The 24,017-nt window shown below is 51.7% G+C and overlaps 1 protein-coding gene across 1 annotated transcript in view; it reads right to left on the bottom strand.

The window, feature by feature from the left end:
- RHBDL3 (rhomboid like 3) overlaps positions 1-24,017 on the bottom strand; it is a 46,106-nt gene that overhangs the window by 1,301 nt on the left and 20,788 nt on the right. Inside the window, 7 exon segments of the mRNA XM_077460688.1 lie at positions 3,770-3,830; positions 7,377-7,477; positions 8,816-8,928; positions 10,721-10,830; positions 10,832-10,870; positions 10,989-11,213; positions 14,966-15,124. Coding sequence (XP_077316814.1) covers positions 3,770-3,830; positions 7,377-7,477; positions 8,816-8,928; positions 10,721-10,830; positions 10,832-10,870; positions 10,989-11,213; positions 14,966-15,124 — 808 coding nt within the window.

Below are 24,017 nucleotides of genomic sequence, written 5' to 3'. Positions count from 1 at the left end.
TTAGAATGTCACTAAGCCCCATCATAAACATCTATCAATAACTGGTGTATTCCATCCTTTTCATACTCAATCATCATTATGACATTTCTTTTCTGTATGCTGCAAAAACGTGGCTATATCTCCCCCTCCTGTCCATGTCCCCAATGCAGCTAGGGATTTTACTGAGCAGTGGTGGCAGCTCTGCACATGCTCAGTTCTCAGCGAGTTTCTATGCTGAGCATTTCCTCCCTATCACATCTGAGCAGCCCATGTGACTATAGTCACACATGTGGGCGTATACACAGTGACAAGCCACTCCCCTCCCTCTTCCTCCACGCCTACTAATCAGCTAAACACAATGGGGTGCGGGGATATTACATGGAGCTTATTCTAAGACACGGGCGGGAGGGGCGTGACACAACCTGTGGCTGCCAGAAATCCGCCCACGCCACGTTATTGCCAGACATAACATTTCATTTCAAATATATATTTGTATGACAATTTAAAAGTTTATTGATATTAATTATTTTTACTCTGTATACCAAAGGTTTTTTTTTTTTTTTTTTTTTTTAATTGTTGAACATGTGACCAGCAGCAGAGGACTAGAAGCTCCTCCTACTTTTTTTACCTACAGACCCGGGTCATGTGACGGCTGTATATGGAGAGAGTCTGGTCATGTGACGGCTGTATATGGAGAGAGTCGGGTCACGTGACAGCTGTATATTGAGAGAGTCGGGTCACGTGACGGCTGTATATGGAGAGAGTCGGGTCACGTGACGGCTGTATATGGAGAGAGTCGGGTCACGTGACGGCTGTATATGGAGAGAGTCGGGTCACGTGACGGCTGTATATGGAGAGAGTCGGGTCACGTGACGGCTGTATATGGAGAGAGTCGGGTCACGTGACAGCTGTATATGGAGAGAGTCGGGTCACGTGACGGCTGTATATGGAGAGAGTCGGGTCACGTGACAGCTGTATATGGAGAGAGTCGGGTCACGTGACAGCTGTATATGGAGAGAGTCGGGTCACGTGACAGCTGTATATGGAGAGAGTCGGGTCACGTGACGGCTGTATATGGAGAGAGTCTGGTCATGTGACGGCTGTATATGGAGAGAGTCGGGTCACATGATGGCTGTATATGGAGAGAGTCGGGTCACGTGACGGCTGTATATGGAGAGAGTCGGGTCACATGACGGCTGTATATGGAGAGAGTCGGGTCACATGATGGCTGTATATGGAGAGAGTCGGGTCACATGACGGCTGTATATTGAGAGAGTCGGGTCACATGACGGCTGTATATGGAGAGAGTCGGGTCACGTGACGGCTGTATATTGAGAGAGTCGGGTCACATGACGGCTGTATATGGAGAGAGTCGGGTCACGTGACGGCTGTATATTGAGAGAGTCGGGTCACATGACGGCTGTATATGGAGAGAGTCGGGTCACATGACGGCTGTATATGGAGAGAGTCAGGTCACATGATGGCTGTATATGGAGAGAGTCGGGTCACGTGACGGCTGTATATGGAGAGAGTCGGGTCACATGACGGCTGTATATGGAGAGAGTCGGATCACGTGACGGAGGTCACCAGAGCTTCACAGGTCACCACTGGAGTCCTCTTACCCTCCCCCATGATGACATCACAGAGCTGGTGGATGTTGGAGACCTTCCCCTCCTCCACCTTCCGTCTGAGGATGTCCCACAGATGACCAATAGGGTTTAGGTCTGGAGACATGCTTGGCCAGTCCATCACCTTCACCCTCAGCTTCTTTAGCAAGGCAGTGGTGGTGTTGGAGGTGTGTTTGGGGTGGTTATCATGTTGGAATACTGCCCTGCGGTCCAGTCTCTGAAGGGAGGGGATCATGCTCTGCTTCAGTATGTCACAGTACATGTTGGCATTCATGGTCCCCTCAATGATCTGTAGCCCCCCAGTGCCGGCAGCACTCATGCAGCCCCAGACCATGACACCCCCACCACCATGCCTGACTGTAGACAAGACACACTTGTCTTTGTCCTCCTCACCTGGTTGCCCCCACACACGCTTGTCACCATCTGACACCAAATACCTTTATCTTGGTCTCATCAGACCACAGGACATGGTTCCAGTAATCCATCTCCTTAGTCTGCTTGTCTTCAGAAAACTGTTTGTGGTCTTTCTTGTGCATCATCTTTAGAAGAGGCTTCCTTCTGGGAGGACAGCCATGCAGACCAATTTGATGCAGTGTGCGGCGTATGGTCTGAGCACTGACAGGCTGACCCCCCCCCCCCCCCCTACAACCTCTGCAGCAATGCTGGCAGTACTCATACGTCTATTTCCCAAAGACAACCTCTGGATATGACGCTGATCACGTGACCTCAACTTCTTTGGTGGACCATGGCGAGGCCTGTTCTGAGGGGAACCTGTCCTGTTATACCGCTGTATGGTCTTGGCCACCGTGCTGCAGCTCAGTTTCAGGGTCTTGGCAATCTTTTTATAGCCTAGGCCATCTTTATGTAGAGCAACAATTCTTATCTTCAGATCCTCAGAGAGTTCTTTGCCATGAGGTGCCATGTTGTACTTCCAGTGACCAGTATGAGAGAGTGAGAGCGATAACACCAAATTTAACACACCTGCTCCCCATTCACACCTGAGACCTTGTAACACTAACGAGTCACATGACACCGGGGAGGGAAAATGGCTAATTGGGCCCAATTTGGAGATTTTCACTTAGGGGTGTACTGACTTTTGTTGCCAGCGGTTTAGACATTAATGGCTGTGTGTTGAGTTATTTTGAGGGGACAGGAAATTTACACTGTTATACAAGCTGTACACTCACTACTTTACATTGTAGACAAGTGTCATTTCTTCAGTGTTGTCACATGAAAAGATTTACACAAATGAGGGGTGTACTTACTTTTGTCACATACTGTATTTATACACGTTATATATAAAAGCTGCATTTAAAATGACTATTATTTACAATAAAAGTACAAAGTATTAATTGCTTTTATCTCCCCGGGTGATAAAGTCACTGTGAACTCCCAACATGCCATCAGTCTCCAGCAGGGGGCAGCCTCCACCTTCTGTGTGGATCCCAGTGACGGGATGATGTCATTGGGTGGATAATGTCCTTGCAGAGGGAGATGCGGCTCCTTCCCACAGACACACAAAACCCGCAGACATCCTCAGATCAGCTCGTTCCACCCCGAAATGCAGAACCCGGACTGAACATTGCCGCACCGGTGATATCTACTGCACCAGCGCAAGCTGCAACCACCCCCCCCCCCCCCCCCGTCACCAGCAAAACACCTCCAGAAACACCGGGGCAGGATGCTGGTATGACCCAGGGTGTATCTGAGGGGTTAAAGCGAGGAACCCCCCCTCTCCCCCCCCGCATAAACCAATGGGGGCCCAGAGGAGCTTCCCATCAATGGGACTGAGGACTTTCACCTCTCTACAATATACAGAGGAGCCGTATACTGCCAGTATATATATATATATATATATATGTGTGTGTTTATGCCTGACAGTCCTTGTCACGACGCGCTCTCTTACTCAGCGCCAGGCAGCCTGACTGTGTGGGCGAGGCGTGGGACGAAACACGTGAAAGGTGTTTACCACGGGGCATCTGCCAAGTGTGAATCGCACTCTTCTGGCTCTAACCTGACGCCACGTGTCTGATCATCAGAGGAGGAGATCAGCGCCCATCCCTGCAGACATCTCCCTCTATACACATTTCTACAGCCTCTATAGAAAAGGATTGCTAGCTCTTCAGGTCAGTGTCGGCAGTGACACAGGTGATTGTACTTACTGCATATTAAGGCAAAGGACATCCGAAGAAGCTTGAACTGACACTTCATCCCAGACCAATTCTAGGGGGGAAAAAAGAGTCACAGTCACTACGACCGCCCCAAATATATCTTCAAAGACCCCATAACACCAACAGGAGCGGTGCAACTCCCACCACATACATCTTCACTCATTCCAGAAGAGAAGAAGACCCCATCACACCAACAAGAGCGGTGCAACTCCCCCAACACCCATCATTCCCACCACATACATCTTCACCCATTCCAGAAGAGAAGAAGACCCCATCACACCAACAGGAGCGGTGCAACTCCCACCACATACATCTTCACCCATTCCAGAAGAGAAGAAGACCCCATCACACCAACAGGAGTGGTGCAACTCCCACCAAACCCGTCATTCCCACCACATACATCTTCACCCATTCCAGAAGAGAAGAAGACCCCATCACACCAACAGGAGCAGGGCAACTCCCACCAAACCTATCATTCCCACCACATACATCTTCACCCATTCCAGAAGAGAAGAAGACCCCATCACACCAACAGGAGCGGTGCAACTCCCACCAAACCCATCATTCCCACCACATACATCTTCACCCATTCCAGAAGGGAAGAAGACCCCATCACACCAACAGGTGCGGTGCAACTCTCACCACAACCACCATTCCCACCACATGCATCTTCACCCATTCCAGATGAGAAGAAGACCCCATCACACCAACAGGAGTGGTGCAACTCCCACCAAACCCATCATTCCCACCACATACATCTTCACCCATTCCAGAAGGGAAGAAGACCCCATCACATCAACAGAAGCGGTGCAACTCCCACCAAACACATCATTCCCACCACATACATCTTCACTCATTCCAGAAGGGAAGAAGACCCCATCACACCAACAGGAGCGGTGCAACTCTCACCACAACCACCATTCCCACCACATGCATCTTCACCCATTCCAGATGAGAAGAAGACCCCATCACACCAACAGGAGTGGTGCAACTCCCACCAAACCCATCATTCCCACCACATACATCTTCACCCATTCCAGAAGGGAAGAAGACCCCATCACATCAACAGAAGCGGTGCAACTCCCACCAAACACATCATTCCCACCACATACATCTTCACTCATTCCAGAAGGGAAGAAGACCCCATCACACCAACAGGAGCGGTGCAACTCTCACCACAACCACCATTCCCACCACATGCATCTTCACCCATTCCAGAAGAGAAGAAGACCCCATCACACCAACAGGAGAGGTGCAACTCCCACCAAACCCATCATTCCCACCACATACATCTTCACCCATTCCAGAAGGGAAGAAGACCCCATCACACCAACAGGAGCGGTGCAACTCCCACCAAACACATCATTCCCACCACATACATCTTCACTCATTCCAGAAGGGAAGAAGACCCCATCACACCAACAGGAGCGGTGCAACTCCCACCAAACACATCATTCCCACCACATACATCTTCACTCATTCCAGAAGGGAAGAAGACCCCATAACACCAACAAGAGCGGTGCAACTCCTACCAAACTCATCATTCCCACCACATAAATCTTCACCCATTCCAGAAGGGAAGAAGACCCCATCACACCAACAGGAGCGGTGCAACTCTCACCACAACCACCATTCCCACCACATGCATCTTCACCCATTCCAGATGAGAAGAAGACCCCATCACACCAACAGGAGTGGTGCAACTCCCACCAAACCCATCATTCCCACCACATACATCTTCACCCATTCCAGAAGGGAAGAAGACCCCATCACACCAACAGAAGCGGTGAAACTCCCACCAAACACATCATTCCCACCACATACATCTTCACTCATTCCAGAAGGGAAGAAGACCCCATCACACCAACAAGAGCGGTGCAACTCCTACCAAACCCATCATTCCCACCACATACATCTTCACCCATTCCAGAAGGGAAGAAGACCCCATCACACCAACAGGAGCGGTGCAACTCTCACCACAACCACCATTCCCACCACATGCATCTTCACCCATTCCAGATGAGAAGAAGACCCCATCACACCAACAGGAGAGGTGCAACTCCCACCAAACCCATCATTCCCACCACATACATCTTCACCCATTCCAGAAGGGAAGAAGACCCCATCACACCAACAGGAGCGGTGCAACTCTCACCACAACCACCATTCCCACCACATTCATCTTCACCCATTCCAGATGAGAAGAAGACCCCATCACACCAACAGGAGAGGTGCAACTCCCACCAAACCCATCATTCCCACCACATACATCTTCACCCATTCCAGAAGGGAAGAAGACCCCATCACACCAACAGAAGCGGTGCAACTCCCACCAAACACATCATTCCCACCACATACATCTTCACTCATTCCAGAAGGGAAGAAGACCCCATCACACCAACAGGAGCGGTGCAACTCCCACCAAACACATCATTCCCACCACATACATCTTCACTCATTCCAGAAGGGAAGAAGACCCCATCATACCAACAAGAGCGGTGCAACTCCCACCAAACCCATCATTCCCACCACATAAATCTTCACCCATTCCAGAAGGGAAGAAGACCCCATCACACCAACAGGAGCGGTACAACTCTCACCACAACCACCATTCCCACCACATGCATCTTCACCCATTCCAGATGAGAAGAAGACCCCATCACACCAACAGGAGAGGTGCAACTCCCACCAAACCCATCATTCCCACCACATACATCTTCACCCATTCCAGAAGGGAAGAAGACCCCATCACACCAACAGGAGCGGTGCAACTCTCACCACAACCACCATTCCCACCACATTCATCTTCACCCATTCCAAATGAGAAGAAGACCCCATCACACCAACAGGAGAGGTGCACCTACCGCCACACCTACCATTCCCACCACATACAGTTTCACTGATTCTAAAAGAGAAGAAGACCCCATAACACCAACAAGAGAGGGGCAACTCCCACCAAACCCGTCATTCCCACCACATACATCTTCACTCATTCCAGAAGACGAGCCCATCTGCAGCAGTCACCCCCCGGAGATGACTGCCGGGGTAATAGAACTACACTATATTACAAAAGTATTGGGACATCTGCATTTAAACGCACATCAGTTTAATGGCCTCCCAGTCTTAGTCCGGAGGGTTCAATATTGAGTTGGCCCACTCTTTGCAGATATAACAGCTTCACCTCTTCTGATAAGGCTGCCCACAAGGTTTAGGAGGGTGTCTATGGGAATGTTTGATCATTCTTCCAGAAGAGCATTTGTGAGGTCAGGCACTGATGTTGGATGAGAAGGCCTGGGTCTTAGTCTCCGCTCCAATTCATCCCAAAGGTTTTATATTGTGTTGAGATCAGAATGGTCAAACATTCCCATAGACACCCTCCTAAACCTTGTGGATGGTCTTCCCAGAATAGGTGAAGCTGTTATAGCTGCAAAGGGCCAACCCAATATTGAACCCTACAGACTACGCCTGGGAGGCCATTAATGTGTGGAAAGGCAGGCGTCCCAATACTTTTAACAATATAGTGTGTATGTATACAGTATATATATATATACCCACAGAGCCCACCAACATCATTCATGCAGTAGAAGGTGGAGCTCACCATCACAATATTGGCCAGATGAGCGGATATGATGGCGTACACTCCACCGGAAGATCCAACCACGGGTGCCGTCATGTCAGCCAGAGACACGGCCAGAGACCCTGAGAGACAGAACAATGAGCGGCACGTCATATCTGTTATCATTGGGGGCTGTGAAGGTGATGGATACAAGGAAAGGCTGAAGGCCTCTCGGAAAGCGATGGAGACATCAGACATAAATCTGCCATTGGGTGGGATCAGACGGGAAGGGAAGGGAAGGGGATCAGAAAGGAAGGGAAGGGGATCAGAAGGGAAGGGAAGGGGATCAGACGGGAAGGGAAGGGGATCAGACGGGAAGGGAAGGGGATCAGACGGGAAGGGGATCGGAAGGGAAGGAAAGGGGATCGGAAGGGAAGGGGAGGGGATCAGGCGGGAAGGGGAGGGGGATCAGGCGGGAAGGGGAGGGGATCAGGCAGGAAGGGGAGGGGATCAGACGGGAAGGGGAGGGGATCAGACGGGAAGGGAAGGGGATCGGAAGGGAAGGGGGGGGGATCAGACGGGAAGGGAAGGGGATCGGAAGGGAAGGGGATTGGAAGGGAAGGGGATCGGTAGGGAAGGGGATCAGACGGGAAGGGAAGGGGATCGGAAGGGAAGGGGATCAGACGGGAAGGGAAGGGGATCTGGCGGGAAGGGGAGGGGATCAGGCGGGAAGGGGAGGGGATCAGACGAGAAGGGGAGGGGATCAGACGGGAAGGGAAGAGGTTTACAAGGGAAGGGGATCAGACGGGAAGGGAAGAGGATCGGAAGGGAAGGGGATTAGACGGGTAGGGGATCAGACGGGAAGGGAAGGGGATCAGACGGGAAGGGAAGGGGAGGAAAGGGGATCGGAAGGGAAGGAAAGGGGATCGGAAGGGGAGGGGATCAGGCGGGAAGGGGAGGGGATCAGGCGGGAAGGGGAGGGGATCAGGCGGGAAGGGGAGGGGATCAGACGGGAAGGGAAGGGGATCAGACGGGAAGGGAAGGGGATCAGACGGGAAGGGAAGGGGATCAGACGGGAAGGGAAGGGGATCAGACAGGGAAGGGGAGGGGATCAGACGGGAAGGGGAGGGGATCAGACGGGAAGGGAAGGGGATCAGACGGGAAGGGAAGGGGATCAGACGGGAAGGGAAGGGGATCGGAAGGGAAGGGGATCGGTAGGGAAGGGGATCAGACGGGAAGGGAAGGGGATCGGACGGGAAGGGGATCAGACGGGAAGGGAAGGGGATCTGGCGGGAAGGGGAGGGGGATCAGGCGGGAAGGGGAGGGGATCAGACGGGGAGGGGATCAGACGAGAAGGGGAGGGGATCAGACGGGAAGGGAAGAGGATCAGAAGGGAAGGGGATCAGACGGGAAGGGAAGGGGATCAGACGGGAAGGGAAGGGGATAAGGACACGTCTCCATCTCATGGAATCATCACTAACCTGCCAGGACACCAGCAAAGTACACAAATCCAATCCTCAGAGTGCCGTGTACCATCTCCAGAGGGACCCCTACCAACAACTGCAGAGCCACGTTCACCCCCAAATGTTCTATCCTGAGAAAGTCAAAAGTGCAATTAGAGGTGAAACTCCGAGAACCCCCCAAACTCCCATTACTGCACCTCTATAATGAATAAACTGCCGGGGAAATGGGGGCAGAGAGAGGACAAAAACCTGGGAGGGGAGAATGAGGAGGGGTGAGAGAGAATGAGGAGTGAGGAAGAGAGAGGAGGGGAAGAGAATGAGGAGGAGTGAGAGAGAAGAGGAGCGAGGGAGATATAGGAGGGGAAGGAAATGAGGAGGAGTGAGAGAAGAGGAGAGAGGGAGAGGATAGAGGAGGGGAAAGAGAATGAGGAGGAGCGAGAGAGAAGAGGAGCGAGGGAGATAGAGGAGGGGAAGGGAATGAGGAGTGAGAGAGAAGAGGAGCGAGGGAGATAGAAAAGGGGAAGGATGAGGGGTGAAAGAAGAGGAGTGAGGGAGATAGAGGAAGTGGGAACAGGAAGCCAGGAATAGGGAGCAGGAAGCCAGTTAGTGGAAGCAGGTTCCAGGTCTCTGGATCAGGAAGAACTGGACCTCAGTTAAAAGGTGGTCTTAAATACCACCAGCAGTCCATATCAGGTGCAGCCTATTTGCCTGTATAGTCCATCTGCTGGGAGACACCGGAACTGCATACTATGGATCTGGGAGCCACAGTGCCACCAGCAGGCGAGTCCTTTCCTGACAAGGGGAGAAAGAAGAGTGGGGAAGAGAGGGGTGGAGGAGGGCAGAGAGAGGAGTAAGGAAGAGAGGAGTGAAGAAGGAGGGGAGGGAGAGGAAGGTGTAAGAGGAGGAGAGACGCACAGAGAGAGAGAGAGGGTGAGGAGGGAGAGAAAAGAATAGATTGGGGGTGAGGGGGGCAGTAGGGAGTGCAGTAGACACCCATGATGGGGGGGGTATAAATCACAGGGGAACCCTGTTGCTGGGTTCATTGTAGACATTTATGATGGTGGGGTTGGTATAAATCACGGAGGAACCCCGGTGCTGGGTTCATTGTAGACATTTATGATGGGGGGGGTATAAATCACGGGGGAACTCCGGTGCTGGGTTCATTGTAGACATTTATGATGGGGGGGGTATAAATCACGGGGGAACCCCGGTGCTGGGTTCATTGTAGACATTTATGATGGGGGGGGGTATAAATCACGGGGGAACCCCGGTGCTGAGTTCATTGTAGACATTTATGATGGGGGGGGTATAAATCACGGGGGAACCCCCGGTGCTGGGTTCATTGTAGACATTTATGATGGGGGGGGGGGTATAAATCACTGGGGAACCCCCGGTGCTGGGTTCATTGTAGACATTTATGATGGGGGGGGTATAAATCACGGGGGAACCCCCGGTGCTGGGTTCATTGTAGACATTTATGATGGGGGGGTATAAATCACGGGGGAACCCCCGGTGCTGGGTTCATTGTAGACATTTATGATGGGCGGGGGGGGGGGGAGTATAAATCACGGGGGAACCCCAGTGCTGGGCTCATTGTAGACATTTATGATGGGCGGGGGGGGGGGGGGGGGGAGTATAAATCACGGGGGAACCCCGGTGCTGGGCTCATTGTAGACATTTATGATGATAGAGAATTGCTCTGCAGTCACGTGATTTGGATGTGCAGAGGAGACGCCACACACCATCACTGCACAGCTGCAATGTCATCCAAGAACATCTACAGAGTCACCTTCCTGCAGATCAATGATGGTAATAAATACTGATGTGTCTTCCTAACGGAGTGATCAATAACAAGCTTTATATAGACAATATACAGGCGCCAGGAGATGGAGAAGGTTCTCCCATACATGGTGTGGGACTCACCCTGCATGCATGAAGATGTAGCTGAGGTACCGCCAGGCCTGGGAGCGGAGCTGGGGGTGGTACATGAGAGGGTTCTTCAGGTACTGGGGGTGGTTGACCTGCAACACAAAATCTGTCCAACACTAGCCCATAATACACGAAGATGGCCACCTGGAAGATGAAGAAAACGGGGGATTACCGATCAACAGAAGCCACAGTCCATACAAAGTTTCCTTTGTACCTTAGTAAAGCTTTGAACCTGGACCAGTACTTGGCCATATGGACCCACCTCCACAATGGTGATGGCAATCATGAACCAGGGTGGCGGACAGCCCGTGTAGTTGTCATAGAACCACTTCCTGTCAATCTCTCGGGGTAGAACCTCATAAGCCACATGGCGGATCAGCCTCTGCGCCAGACTTAGACCAGATTCCTCTATAAGAGCCTTATTACACAATCGTCTGTTCCCCTGCAAGATGGCACGTCGGAAGCTATTCGATCGCTTACTGCTCATCTGAGAAGAGAAAGCAAGAAGCATAAACGTGAGAGGGGTACATGGACCACCTACAGCCTGTGCCAGGCATCATTCAGAACTAACGTGTTCTGTAGACTGGTACCAGGAGGAGTCTTCTCCCTTCATCTGATGGGGGTCCAGTGTTATACCAGGGGGAGAATATAGAGAGCATTCCAAAGGCTGGACTCAGGCCTTCCCCCCCCCACACTTATATTAATTCAGTAATAAAACCCAATGAGTGTGTCTAATGCAGGCACAATAGGTGGAGAGCAGAGAGACAATAAACCCGCCGAGTGCCGAGAACGCGATGTTCCAGGAGGAGAGGAGATCAGACACACACAGACTACCGAAATCTCCATCCTCTGTGATCTGCCCGTTGTACCCCACCATCACCCTTTCCTCTCATGCCCAACCCTCCTTCCTACCCGTCTATCCATCCACACACTTTTCTCACCTCAACCCACCTTAGGAAGACCACTATCCTCAAACCACGTTCCATTGACCCCCCCAACCTTGCTCTCAGCCCCATGCCTGTCTCTTACCCCCATGCCATCCTCTACCCATCACCCCCATTTCTATCCTTCAGCCTGCATCCTCCACTGCTATCTCCTCCACTTACCCTCTTGCCACTCCACCTTCAACCCCCACCTCTTCTCTTCTCGCTCTCAGGTTTTATCATTTTTCTCAAACCCATACCCCTGGTCATTACCCCCCCCCCCCCCCCCATCTTCCCATATCCCTCACTCTGCCTCCCTTGCCTCTCTATTATACCTCCACCCTGTCTCTCCCTCCTCCATCTCACCCTGCATCGCTTCCCCCCTCCCAGACCTTCTACCCCTCCTCCATCTCACCCGCATCCCTTCACCCCCTCCCAGACCTTCCACCCCTCCTCCATCTCACCCTGCATCCCTTCACCCCTCCCAGACCTTCCACCCCTCCTCCATCTCACCTGCATCCCTTCACCCCCTCCCAGACCTTCTACCCTCCTCCATCTCACCCCGCATCCCTTCACCCCCTCCCAGACCTTCCACCCCTCCTCCATCTCACCCTGCATCCCTTCACCCCCTCCCAGACCTTCTACCCCTCCTCCATCTCACCCCGCATCCCTTCACCGCCTTCCAGATCTTCTACCCTCCTCCATCTCACCCTGCATCCATTCACCCCCTCCAGACCTTCTACCCCTCCTCAATCTCACCCCGCATCCCTTCACCCCCTCCCAGACCTTCCACCCCTCCTCCTTCTCACACGCATCCCTTCACCCCCTGCCAGACCTTCTACTCTTCCTCCATCTCACCCCGCATCCCTTCCCCCCTCCTCCATCTCACCCGCATCCCTTCACCCCCTGCCAGGCCTTCTTCCTCTGTCTTCTCGTCTCCTGTGCCTCTCTCCCCCCACTACCTTCCCTCTCTCTCTCTGGAGGATAAATGTGTTTTCCGGCTCATAAACTTGCAATGGAGCGGATGTCGTGCTGCTGCTATGACAGATATTTTCTATCCACAAACACAGAGTGAGTAAGGTGATAGAGACGTCAGATCTCACATGTAGACGATCGATGAAGGCCGAGTGCAGCTGGTGTCTCCATCATATGACCTTTCTGCATAGAAGACTCACCGGATCATAGTGACCACAGCATGAGGCTGCAGTGCCGCTGACCTACGACCTGTAAAGAGGGACACCGCACACAGCCTTCTAGGACGAGACTAAGGCTGGGAATTGGATGCGGTTTTCATTCGTATGACAGGCGAGTGTGACCGGCTCTCAATGGACCCGCTTCACACATGGACGGGGTGGTCGCAGTGCGGTTTCCACAAGGGCCCTGTGCGTGTTTGGGTTCGGTTTGGGCCAAATTTGAACCTGAATCGCACCTGAACCGGTAAACAGAAATGCAGCGGACCCCAGGCACGACCCCAGGCATGACCCCAGACAGGACCCCAGGCACGACCCCAGACATGGACCCCAGGGCAGGACCCTAGGTACGACCCCAGACACAACCCCAGGCAGGACCCCAGACAGGACACCAGGCACGACCCCAGACAGGACCCCAGGCAGGACCCCAGGCAGGACCCCAGACAGACCCCAGGCAGGACCCAGGCAGGACCCCAGACAGGACCCCAGACAGGACCCCAGACAGGACCCCAGGCAGGACCCCAGACAGGACCCCAGGCAGGACCCCAGACAGGACCCCAGGCAGGACCCCAGACAGGACCCCAGACAGGACCCCAGGCACGAGCCCAGACACGACACCAGGCGTGACCCCAGACAGGACCCCAGGCACGACCCCAGGCACGACCCCAGACACAACCCCAGGCAGGACCCCAGGGCAGGACCCCAGACAGAACACCAGGCACGACCCCAGACAGGACCCCAGGCAGGACCCCAGACACGACACCAGGCACGACCCAGGCCAGGACCCCAGGCCAGGACCCCATGTCCGCACATATGTGACCCCGGCCTAAGGCCTATTTCAAAAGAGCAGTGTGGTCAGTGAGCTTTGCTGAAGCTTTTAAAGTACCATTCAGCTACAGTTTGTAAATGTTGAACACATATCCTAATGGGACTGCAGATTGCCACTTTAAACAAGCGGCTAGCAAGCTTCAGAACCACTTGCCTACCGGACACATGTCCCCCCCCCCCCCCCTTTCCTGCCCAGGACAAATTCTCAGCTTTCAGCGCTGTCGCACTTTGAATGACAATTACGCGGTCATACAACACTGTACCCAAACTACATTTTATCACTTTCTTCCACAAATAGAGATTTCTTTTGGTGTGATTTCATCACCTCTGGGGGGGGGGGGGGGTTATTTTTTGCTAAACAAAATGAAAAAAAGACAGAAAATTTTGAAAATAAAAAGAAATCTTTTTCATAGTTCGTTATAAAATTTTGTAAACAGGTAATTTTCACCTTCACTGATGGGCACTGAAGAGGCTGCACTGATAGACAAGCACAGGCTGCACTGATGGACACTAATAGACTGCACTGAAGAGGGGGCACTGGTGGGCACTGATGAGGAGGAACTAATGGGTTGCACTGATGAGGGGGGAACTGATGGGCTGCACTGATGAGGTGGCACTGATGAAGAGGCACTGATGGGCAGCACTGGTGAGGTGGCATTGATGGGCACTGATGGGCTGCACTGATGAGGTGGCATTGATGGGCTGCACTGGTGAAGAGGCACTGATGAGGAATCACTGATGGGTGGCACAGATGGGCAGCACTGATGAGGAGGCAATAATAATCAGTGTAGATGCTAGTTACCGGCTCTCCTCTCCTCTGCTCTCAGCGTAAGGAAAGGAATGCCGATAACTGCCCATAGTCAGCTGTGATTGGACACATCTGATCACGTGGTAAAGGGTCCGCTGTTTACCCCGATCTGTGATCAGCTATGTCCTAAGGACGCAGCAATCACAGAGCGTGCCACCCATGCGCCTCAGGGATATGCGGGCAGCGCGATCACAGGAGGACCTCCATGGATGCCCTCCCAGCAAAATAAGCCCCTGCTGTAGCCGTCTTTAGGCCATAGCGAGGGTAGGAACTGGTTAAAGTGGCAATCAGCACTCCCATTAGGATCTCCGTGTTCAACATTTACAAACTGGAGCTGAATGAATGGTCCAATGAAAGCTTCATCACAAGCTCCCTGTTCACAGCGCTCTTCTGTAACAGGCCTTAGAGAAGAACTCATTAATGAAAGAGTAGTCCATGCATGGATCCGTTCCCCAGCAGAGATGGCAGCACTCCTTCTCCAGCCACTCACCAGGTTCACCACATCCCGGTAGCGGATTCGCCCATCAGAGTTGCGGTTTGCCAGGGCCAGCAGGACATCCAGCTTGTGGGGATCCAGCTCTGCGCCATGTTTCCGCAGAAGAGTCCAGAACTGCTTTGTGCTGATATAGCCGCTGCTGCCTGCATCCATCTGGGGGCACAAGATGGGGTTAGTCAGCCAATGCCAAGTACCCATGGGTTGTCTATACTGTAACATGGGGACCATTGGCTCTCGTGGCAGATGCGTTTGTTAGGGATTCAAGCCAGTCAGGAACTATATTTAAGGGCATGGTGGCCCATTTTTGTTAAAAAGGCAAATAAAAGTCTGTGACATAAAGGTTTCCCACACAGGGGTTCTTCTCCCGCAAATAAACACACAGAAAATGCTAGCCCACCTGGCTCTTTAGCAGTACCTCTGCTCTGTGTCCTGGTCACACAGACCACAGGATTCCTCAGTGTGGACGGCTTCTCCTTAGCGCCCACAGCTCCGCTCTGGCCTTAGTCCTCAGGCCGTTGCACTGCCCCCTCCTGCAACCCCTCTGACTCCTGGAGACCTCCTGCAACCCCTCTGACTCCTGGAGACCTCCTGCAACCCCTCTGACTCCTGGAGACCTCCTGCAACCTCACCGACTCCTGGAGACCTCCTGCAACCTCACTGACTCCTGGAGACCTCCTGCAACCCCCCTGACTCCTGGAGACCTCCTGCAACCCCTCTGACTCCTGGGACCTCCTGGCAACCCCTCTGACTCCTGGGGACCTCCTGCAACCTCTCTGACTCCTGGGGACCTCCTGCAACCTCACCGACTCCTGGAGACCTCCTGCAACCCTCTGACTCCTGGAGACCTCCTGCAACCCCTCTGACTCCTGGAGACCTCCTGCAACCCCTCTGACTCCTGGAGACCTCCTGCAACCTCTCTGAACTCCTGGGGACCTCCTGCAACCTCACCGACTCCTGGGGACCTCCTGCAACCCCTCTGACTCCTGGAGACCTCCTGAAACCTCACCGACTCCTGGAGACCTCCTGCAACCCCTCTGACTCCTGGGGACCTCCTGCAACCTCACCGACTCCTGGGGACCTCCTGCAACCCCTCTGACTCCTGGAGACCTCCTGAAACCTCACCGACTCCTGGAGACCTCCTGCAACCCCTCTGACTCCTGGGGACCTCCTGCAACCTCACCGACTCCTGGAGACCTCCTGCAACCCCTCTGACTCCTGGGGACCTCCTGCAACCTCACCGACTCCTGGGGACCTCCTGCAACCTCACCGACTCCTGGGGACCTCCTGCAACCTCACCAACTCCTGGGGACCTCCTGCAACCTCACCAACTCCTGGGGACCTCCTGCAACCTCACCGACTCCTGGGACCTCCCTGCACCTCACCGACTCCTGGGGACCTCCTGCAACCCCACCGGCTCCTGGAGACCTCCTGCAACCCCTCTGACTCCTGGGGATATCCTGCAACCTCACCGACTCCTGGAGACCTCCTGCAACCTCTCAGACTCCTGGAGACCCCTGCAACCTCTCAGACTCCTGGAGACCCCCTGCAACCTCTCCGACTCCTGGAGACCCCCTGCAACCTCTCCGACTCCTGGAGACCCCCTGCAACCTCTCCGACTCCTGGAGACCCCCTGCAACCTCTCCGACTCCTGGAGGACCCCCTGCAACCTCTCCGACTCCTGGAGACCCCCCTGCAACCCCTCTGACTCCTGGAGACCCCCCTGCAACCTCTCCGACTCCTGGAGACCTCGTGTCTCTCTGGGGGTGGAGCCGTGTCCAACTGGGAACCATGAGGTCTTCCCATGCCCTCATTATAAGTGCTGTGCTCACCTGCTGGTAATTTACAAAGTCTGGACACAGGGTTGGAGATCCCGTCCCACCCAAAACACTATGGAATCTCCAAACTACAGAGCCCCCGAATACCAAAACCTGGAGAAAGTCGTTTTCTCCAGTCCACATTTCTGCTCTGTAGCCTTGCACCAAGCAAATGTGCACCCCCCCCCCCATGTCCCCCAAACTATCAATGTTACCTTAACGGCATCTCCTACTGTCTCTATCTATCTATATATATATATATATATATATTACATATACACACACACACACACACTGACTGTTCATAGAAACACTGACCAACTCCGATAGGTGTTACAGAAGACTGGATACACCGGGATGGGCTGGGGCCCCAGGTGGACATATCTCAGATCAATACACAGAATATACAAGTAAATCTGCACAGACACCAGCAGGTGTAATCTGCCCTCGGGGGGGGGGGGGGGGGGGGGGGTAAACTGCGATGCCCCCATTTATCAGAGACTGGGAACGAGAGATTAGAGTGAATTACTCAGCCAGGCAGGATGAAGGATCCGGCCACCATGGGTTGGAGGACCCCCCCCCCCCCTGTGTCTCTGCATTCCTCAATAAGGCCGACGGAGAGTTGTGAAAGTGCCCCATCTCCATACATTTCCCTGACAAAGAGATCATTGTCTGCCCCCCGGACTCCAGCTGGGCCAGCCTGGTGAAGAGCCCAGACAAGGGGATCCCAGATGGCGGTGGGCACGCCGCGGCCGCAGTATGACCCATAATCCTCTTATGGGAAGGAGAGAGGAGAAATAGCTCTAATCTGGGCACAATGAGCCTTTGTGGGGCGACAAAAGCCGGCCACAGTCCCCGTGTATGGAGTGCGGGGCGGCAGCTGCAGCACAATACACACCAGATCTCTGTTTACAATCACTTCTGGTCTGGTGTCATTAATCTGGAACATTACCATCGCGGGGAGGCCGCGCGGCCATTCAATGTGAGGGTCCACCCAAAAACTGCCATACCGGTGCTGGCTCCGAGAGCCTGGGAAAGGCATGGCCGCCCCATCTTCAGCTCTTCCCTGGCTGTACACTCCTGTCCCCGAAATCCCCCGTCCTACAGCACCACCCAAATCCCAAAGACCCTATAGACCCAGAAGGTCCATCCCGTCCTCCCAGCTACATGAATGCCCGTGGTCAGAGGACCTGCACAGCCGTGGCCCAATGCCCGTGAGCAAAGAGGACCTGTACAGCCGTGGCCTAAAGGAATGACACAAATATTACTTTTCACTAATTCTGCTGCCTTGGTGTTTGTGGATCTTTTGGTCAGACGTTACTATGGGATACGGACGTACAATTACAAGAATTTCACAATTAGCAAAGGCTTTTTTTTTGACAATTACATGAAGTTTATGCAAAGAGTCATTATTTGCAGTGTTGACCCTTCTTCTTCAAGACCTCCGCAATTCTCCTTGGCGATTCTCCCTGGCAATTCTCCCTGGCAATCTCCCTGGCAATTCTAATTTGCAATTCTCCCTGGCAATCTCCCTGGCAATTCTCCCTGGCATGCTGTCACTCATCTTCTGCGTGAACTTTGTCAGAATTTGTGTGGGGTTTTTTTTTTCTTGAGGATTGACCACAAGTTTTCAATGGGATTAAGGTCTGGGGAGTTTTTCCTGGCCATGGACCCAAAGTTTTGAGGTTTTGTTCCCCAAGCCACTTAGTTATCACTTTTTCCTGATGGCAAGATGCTCCATCATGCAAGGCATTGTTCCTCACCAAACTCTTCTTGGATGGTTGGGAGAAGTTGCTCTCGGAGGATGTTTTTGTACCCTTCTTTATTCATGGAGGTGTTCTTTGGCAAAATTGTGAGTGAGCCCCTCCCCCCCACTCCCTGGGCTGAGAAGCCCCCCCACACATGAATGGTCTCAGGATGGATGACACAGGACTGATGGTAGCGCTCACCTATTCTTCTCTGGAGGTTTTTTTCTCTGGATGCCCCAACAATCAGGAAGAGGGTTCCTCAGAGAAAACGACTTTCCCCCAGTCCTCGGCAGTCCAATCCCGGGACCTTTTGCAGAGTATCAGTCTGTCCCGATGTTTTTTCTGGAGAGATGTCCTCACACCTGGCTGCTGCCATTCCTGAGCAAGCCCTGCACTGGTGGTGCCCCGACCCCCTGCACCGGTGGTGTCCCGACCCCCTGCAACGGTGGTGTCCCGACCCCCTGCAACGGTGGTGTCCCGACCCCCTGCACCGGTGGTGCCCCGACCCCCCTGCACCGGTGGTGTCCCGACCCCCCTGCACCGGTGGTGCCCCGACCCCCCTGCACCGGTGGTGCCCCGACCCCCCTGCACTGGTGGTGCCCCGACCCCGCAGCTCCATCACCTCTAGGAGATGCTCCTGGCACTTGCTGGACTTTCTTGGTTGCTCTGAAGCCTCCTTCACAAATGCAGTGGAAATGTTTTTTATGGGATTAAGTTCATTTTCATGGCAAAGAGGGACTTTGCAATTCATCTGATCGCTCTTCATAACATTGTGGAGTATCTGCAAATTGCCGTCACAAAAACGGAGGCAGCGTACTTTGTGAAAAATAATATTTGTGTTGGTCTCTAAACTTTTGGCCACGGCTGTACTCGAGTCCAGTGGTAACAGAAGGCCAACAGTCTTGTAGCTTTAAATAAAAGTACTAGAAGGGATAAAGTATCTTTCCCGGAGAGAATTCTTCTCCTGGCTCCCTCCAGTGCTGGTCACTGCCAAGACAATGGGGATCTCTTCCTAATCCATGAAGACATATGAGCAACGTCTTCAGCAATGAGAAAAGGCAGATGTTGAGGAACTCAGCCATTGGTCACCTTAGCCCCTGTACACACGGTCGGAGATTTCGACAACCAAATCCGTCAGATTTTGCCCGTCGGATCTTGTCCGAAACTGTTGCATACACACGGTCGGACAAAGTTGTCGAAAAATCCGATCATTCAGAACGTGATGATGTAATTTCGCTATGATGGGACTACATTCAGGCTAGTAGCCAATAGCTTTGATGTAGGAATTTGATCTGAGCATGCGTGGCACTTGGTCTGATCAAAATTCTTTACACATGATCGGAGTATGTCCGACCGGCCCAGTTGGTCAGAAAATATTTCCAACAAGTTGGAAAATTGGGTCCGACGGAATCAGTCCAATGCAGACCACACACAGTCAGATTATCCGACAACATGGTCCGATAGGACACATTCCGACGGATTCTCCGACCGTGTGTACAAGGGCTTAGAAGCACAGCAGAGAGCTTGGAGGAGCATTTTCTCTAAGAAGCACACACACATTTTACTCGGCTTCTTTATGGCCACGGATGAAGAGGGGTCTGCAGAACAGCAGATATTTTATTCTTCAGAATTTCTCATTCTTCACCTTTATGTTTCGGATAAAGCAGAGACAGAAGAGCTTCAGCTGTTTATGGCCCTCGGTGCTCCGTTTGGGGAGATTTTACATGACTTCCTGTCCTGACAGATCTCCACCAGGACCACAGACGGAATCCATCCTCTGCAGTCAGAAGGCTTAACATTAATGACAATGCTTTTATTGCCCTCAGCGCCCCCTGGGGGTTTGCAGTGAAAACTTGTGTCACAAGGACCAGAGGTCAGGAGAAATCTCCGAGCTGCAAGTCCCGGACAAATGTATACCGGATCTCAAAATTCGAATTTGTCTGGAATCGGGCTTTATTGTAGCTCTAAGATTGTGACATCCAGGTCCACTTTAATAGCTCCATCTACACCGGGGGGTCACACGCTTGCTGTAGGGGTGCAGTTCTTGGCATTTATTACAGGAAAGCCTCAGAGATGTGGCTGTGCTCCTACCTGGTAGAGGAGGAATCCTGCGCTGTCGCTGGGCCTCGGGGCTATATTAAGCTGTGTTGTTGAGGAATGATTTATCCCAGATTACAATCCGCTATACAGAGAATGGAGGGATCACAGATGTAGAGAGGATTTATATAACGGGATCATGTCTGCTCCCAGCAGACAGCCTGCGGGGGGGAGGGGGGGTCCCAGCTTCAGGATATGATGAATGTTCTGGGATCAGACAGCAGATATAATGAACGTATCTGTAATCATGTGACTTCCCTTCCCCCATATTGTTATGAATGTCCATACACAACAGGCCGGTGATTAATGTATCAAACACTATGAGCCATTCCATTCTGTCACATCGATCGATAGAAAACCTCAGCGGTGTCTTCCTATAATTCACATCTCTGACCTACAATGGAGTCCCCCCAACTCGGGAGGGTGGAGGAACTGCGGCCTTCAGGAAAGGACAGTCCAGCGGGGCAATTAGCCGCATCTGATCTGCAGGACCGGGAGAAGATAGATACCATCTTTATGGCACACGTGTGACCTGGAGGGCCCACCTGGAGGGCCCATCTGAAGGGCCCATCTGAAGGGCCCATCTGAAGGGCCCAGCGGATTTTGTCATAGCCATGAAGCAGTACTCCATCATTTCTTGCCAGAAAAATATAACAAAATCATCTTTTATGTGTTATTAGTGGTGGGAAAGTCCTCCAGTGATATTTAGATGTTCCCTTCACAGATTAACTTCACTGACTTTGTAGAGGATGAAATGTTCTTCTGATGCTCAGACATCATGGCGGAAGAGTGTGTGAAGGAAGACATCGTGGGGGAAGAGTGTGCGAAGGAAGACATCGTGGGGGAAGAGTGTGCGAAGGAAGACATCGTGGGGGAAGAGTGTGCGAAGGAAGACATCATGGGGGAAGAGTGTGTGAAAGAAGACATCATGGGGGAAGAGTGTGCGAAGGAAGACATCATGGGGGAAGAGTGTGCGAAGGAAGACATCATGGGGGAAGAGTGTGCGAAGGAAGACATCATGGGGGAAGAGTGTGCGAAGGAAGACATCATGGGGGAAGAGTGTGCGAAGGAAGACATCATGGGGGAAGAGTGTGCGAAGGAAGACATCATGGGGGAAGAGTGTGCGAAGGAAGACATCATGGGGGAAGAGTGTGCGAAGGAAGACATCATGGGGGAAGAGTGTGCGAAGGAAGACATCATGGGGGAAGAGTGTGCGAAAGAAGACATCATGGGGGAAGAGTGTGCGAAGGAAGACATCATGGGGGAAGAGTGTGCGAAGGAAGACATCATGGGGGAAGAGTGTGCGAAGGAAGACATCATGGGGGAAGAGTGTGCGAAGGAAGACATCATGGGGGAAGAGTGTGCGAAGGAAGACATCATGGGGGAAGAGTGTGCGAAGGAAGACATCATGGGGGAAGAGTGTGCGAAGGAAGACATCATGGGGGAAGAGTGTGCGAAGGAAGACATCATGGGGGAAGAGTGTGCGAAGGAAGACATCATGGGGGAAGAGTGTGCGAAGGAAGACATCATGGGGGAAGAGTGTGCGAAGGAAGACATCATGGGGGAAGAGTGTGCGAAGGAAGACATCATGGGGGAAGAGTGTGCGAAGGAAGACATCATGGGGGAAGAGTGTGCGAAGGAAGACATCATGGGGGAAGAGTGTGCGAAGGAAGACATCATGGGGGAAGAGTGTGCGAAGGAAGACATCATGGGGGAAGAGTGTGCGAAGGAAGACATCATGGGGGAAGAGTGTGCGAAGGAAGACATCATGGGGGAAGAGTGTGCGAAGGAAGACATCATGGGGGAAGAGTGTGTGAAGGAAGACATCATGGGGGAAGAGTGTGTGAAGGAAGACATCATGGAAGACGCATTAAAATGGTTGTCTTCAGGTCTGATCCATCCTCACTGCCACAAATCTACTCAATGTATGGCTGAGTTGTGTGAGAATTATGGCCCCGTCACTTTTCCCCACTTATCTCTGGCTGACACATTGCTCTTGGGACGGCACAGCAATAATATTGCATTAAAAAAAAGCATTATTTTTCCATATTCTTCACTCTCAGGACAGACACAGCATCATCATCATCATCCATGACTCTTCACTATCAGGATGGGCATGACATCACTATTCCTCACTCCTCACTCTCAGGACAGACAAAGAATCACAATTCCTATCAGGGAACTGGAGAAAGTGCAGAGAAGAGCAACCAAACTGATAAGCGGCACAGAGGAGCTCAGCTATGAGGAGAGATTAGATGATCACCATGTATAATATATAAGGGGGGATATGATCACCATGTATAATATATAAGGGGAGATATGATCTCCATGTATAATATATAAGGGGGGATATGATCACCATGTATAATATATAAGGGGGGATATGATCTCCATGTATAAATATATAAGGGGGGATATGATCACCATGTATAATATATAAGGGGGGATATGATCTCCATGTATAATATATAAGGGGGGATATGATCTCCATGTATAATATATAAGGGGGGATATGATCTCCATGTATAATATATAAGGGGGGATATGATCTCCATGTATAATATATAAGGGGGGATATGATCACCATGTATAATATATAAGGGGGGATATGATCTCCATGTATAATATATAAGGGGGGATATGATCTCCATGTATAATATATAAGGGGGGATATGATCTCCATGTATAATATATAAGGGGGGATATGATCTCCATGTATAATATATAAGGGGGGATATGATCACCATGTATAATATATAAGGGGGGATATGATCTCCATGTATAATATATAAGGGGGGATATGATCACCATGTATAATATATAAGGGGGGATATGATCACCATGTATAATATATAAGGGGGGATATGATCTCCATGTATAATATATAAGGGGGGATATGATCACCATGTATAATATATAAGGGGGGATATGATCACCATGTATAATATATAAGGGGGGATATGATCACCATGTATAATATATAAGGGGGGATATGATCACCATGTATAATATATAAGGGGGGATATGATCACCATGTATAATATATAAGGGGGGATATGATCACCATGTATAATATATAAGGGGGGATATGATCTCCATGTATAATATATAAGGGGGGATATGATCACCATGTATAATATATAAGGGGGGATATGATCACCATGTATAATATATAAGGGGGGATATGATCACCATGTATAATATATAAGGGGGGATATGATCTCCATGTATAATATATAAGGGGGGATATGATCTCCATGTATAATATATAAGGGGGGATATGATCACCATGTATAATATATAAGGGGGGATATGATCACCATGTATAATATATAAGGGGGGATATGATCACCATGTATAATATATAAGGGGTCCATATAGGGAACT

Source organism: Lithobates pipiens, unplaced genomic scaffold, assembly GCF_037356315.1.
Source record: "Lithobates pipiens isolate NorthernLeopardFrog02 unplaced genomic scaffold, aLitPip1_a1.2 Scaffold_28, whole genome shotgun sequence".
In the NCBI taxonomy this organism is placed as follows: domain Eukaryota; kingdom Metazoa; phylum Chordata; class Amphibia; order Anura; family Ranidae; genus Lithobates; species Lithobates pipiens.
The sequence above is the reverse complement of the archived record's forward strand: the minus strand, read 5'-3'. Positions and strand labels throughout refer to the sequence as shown.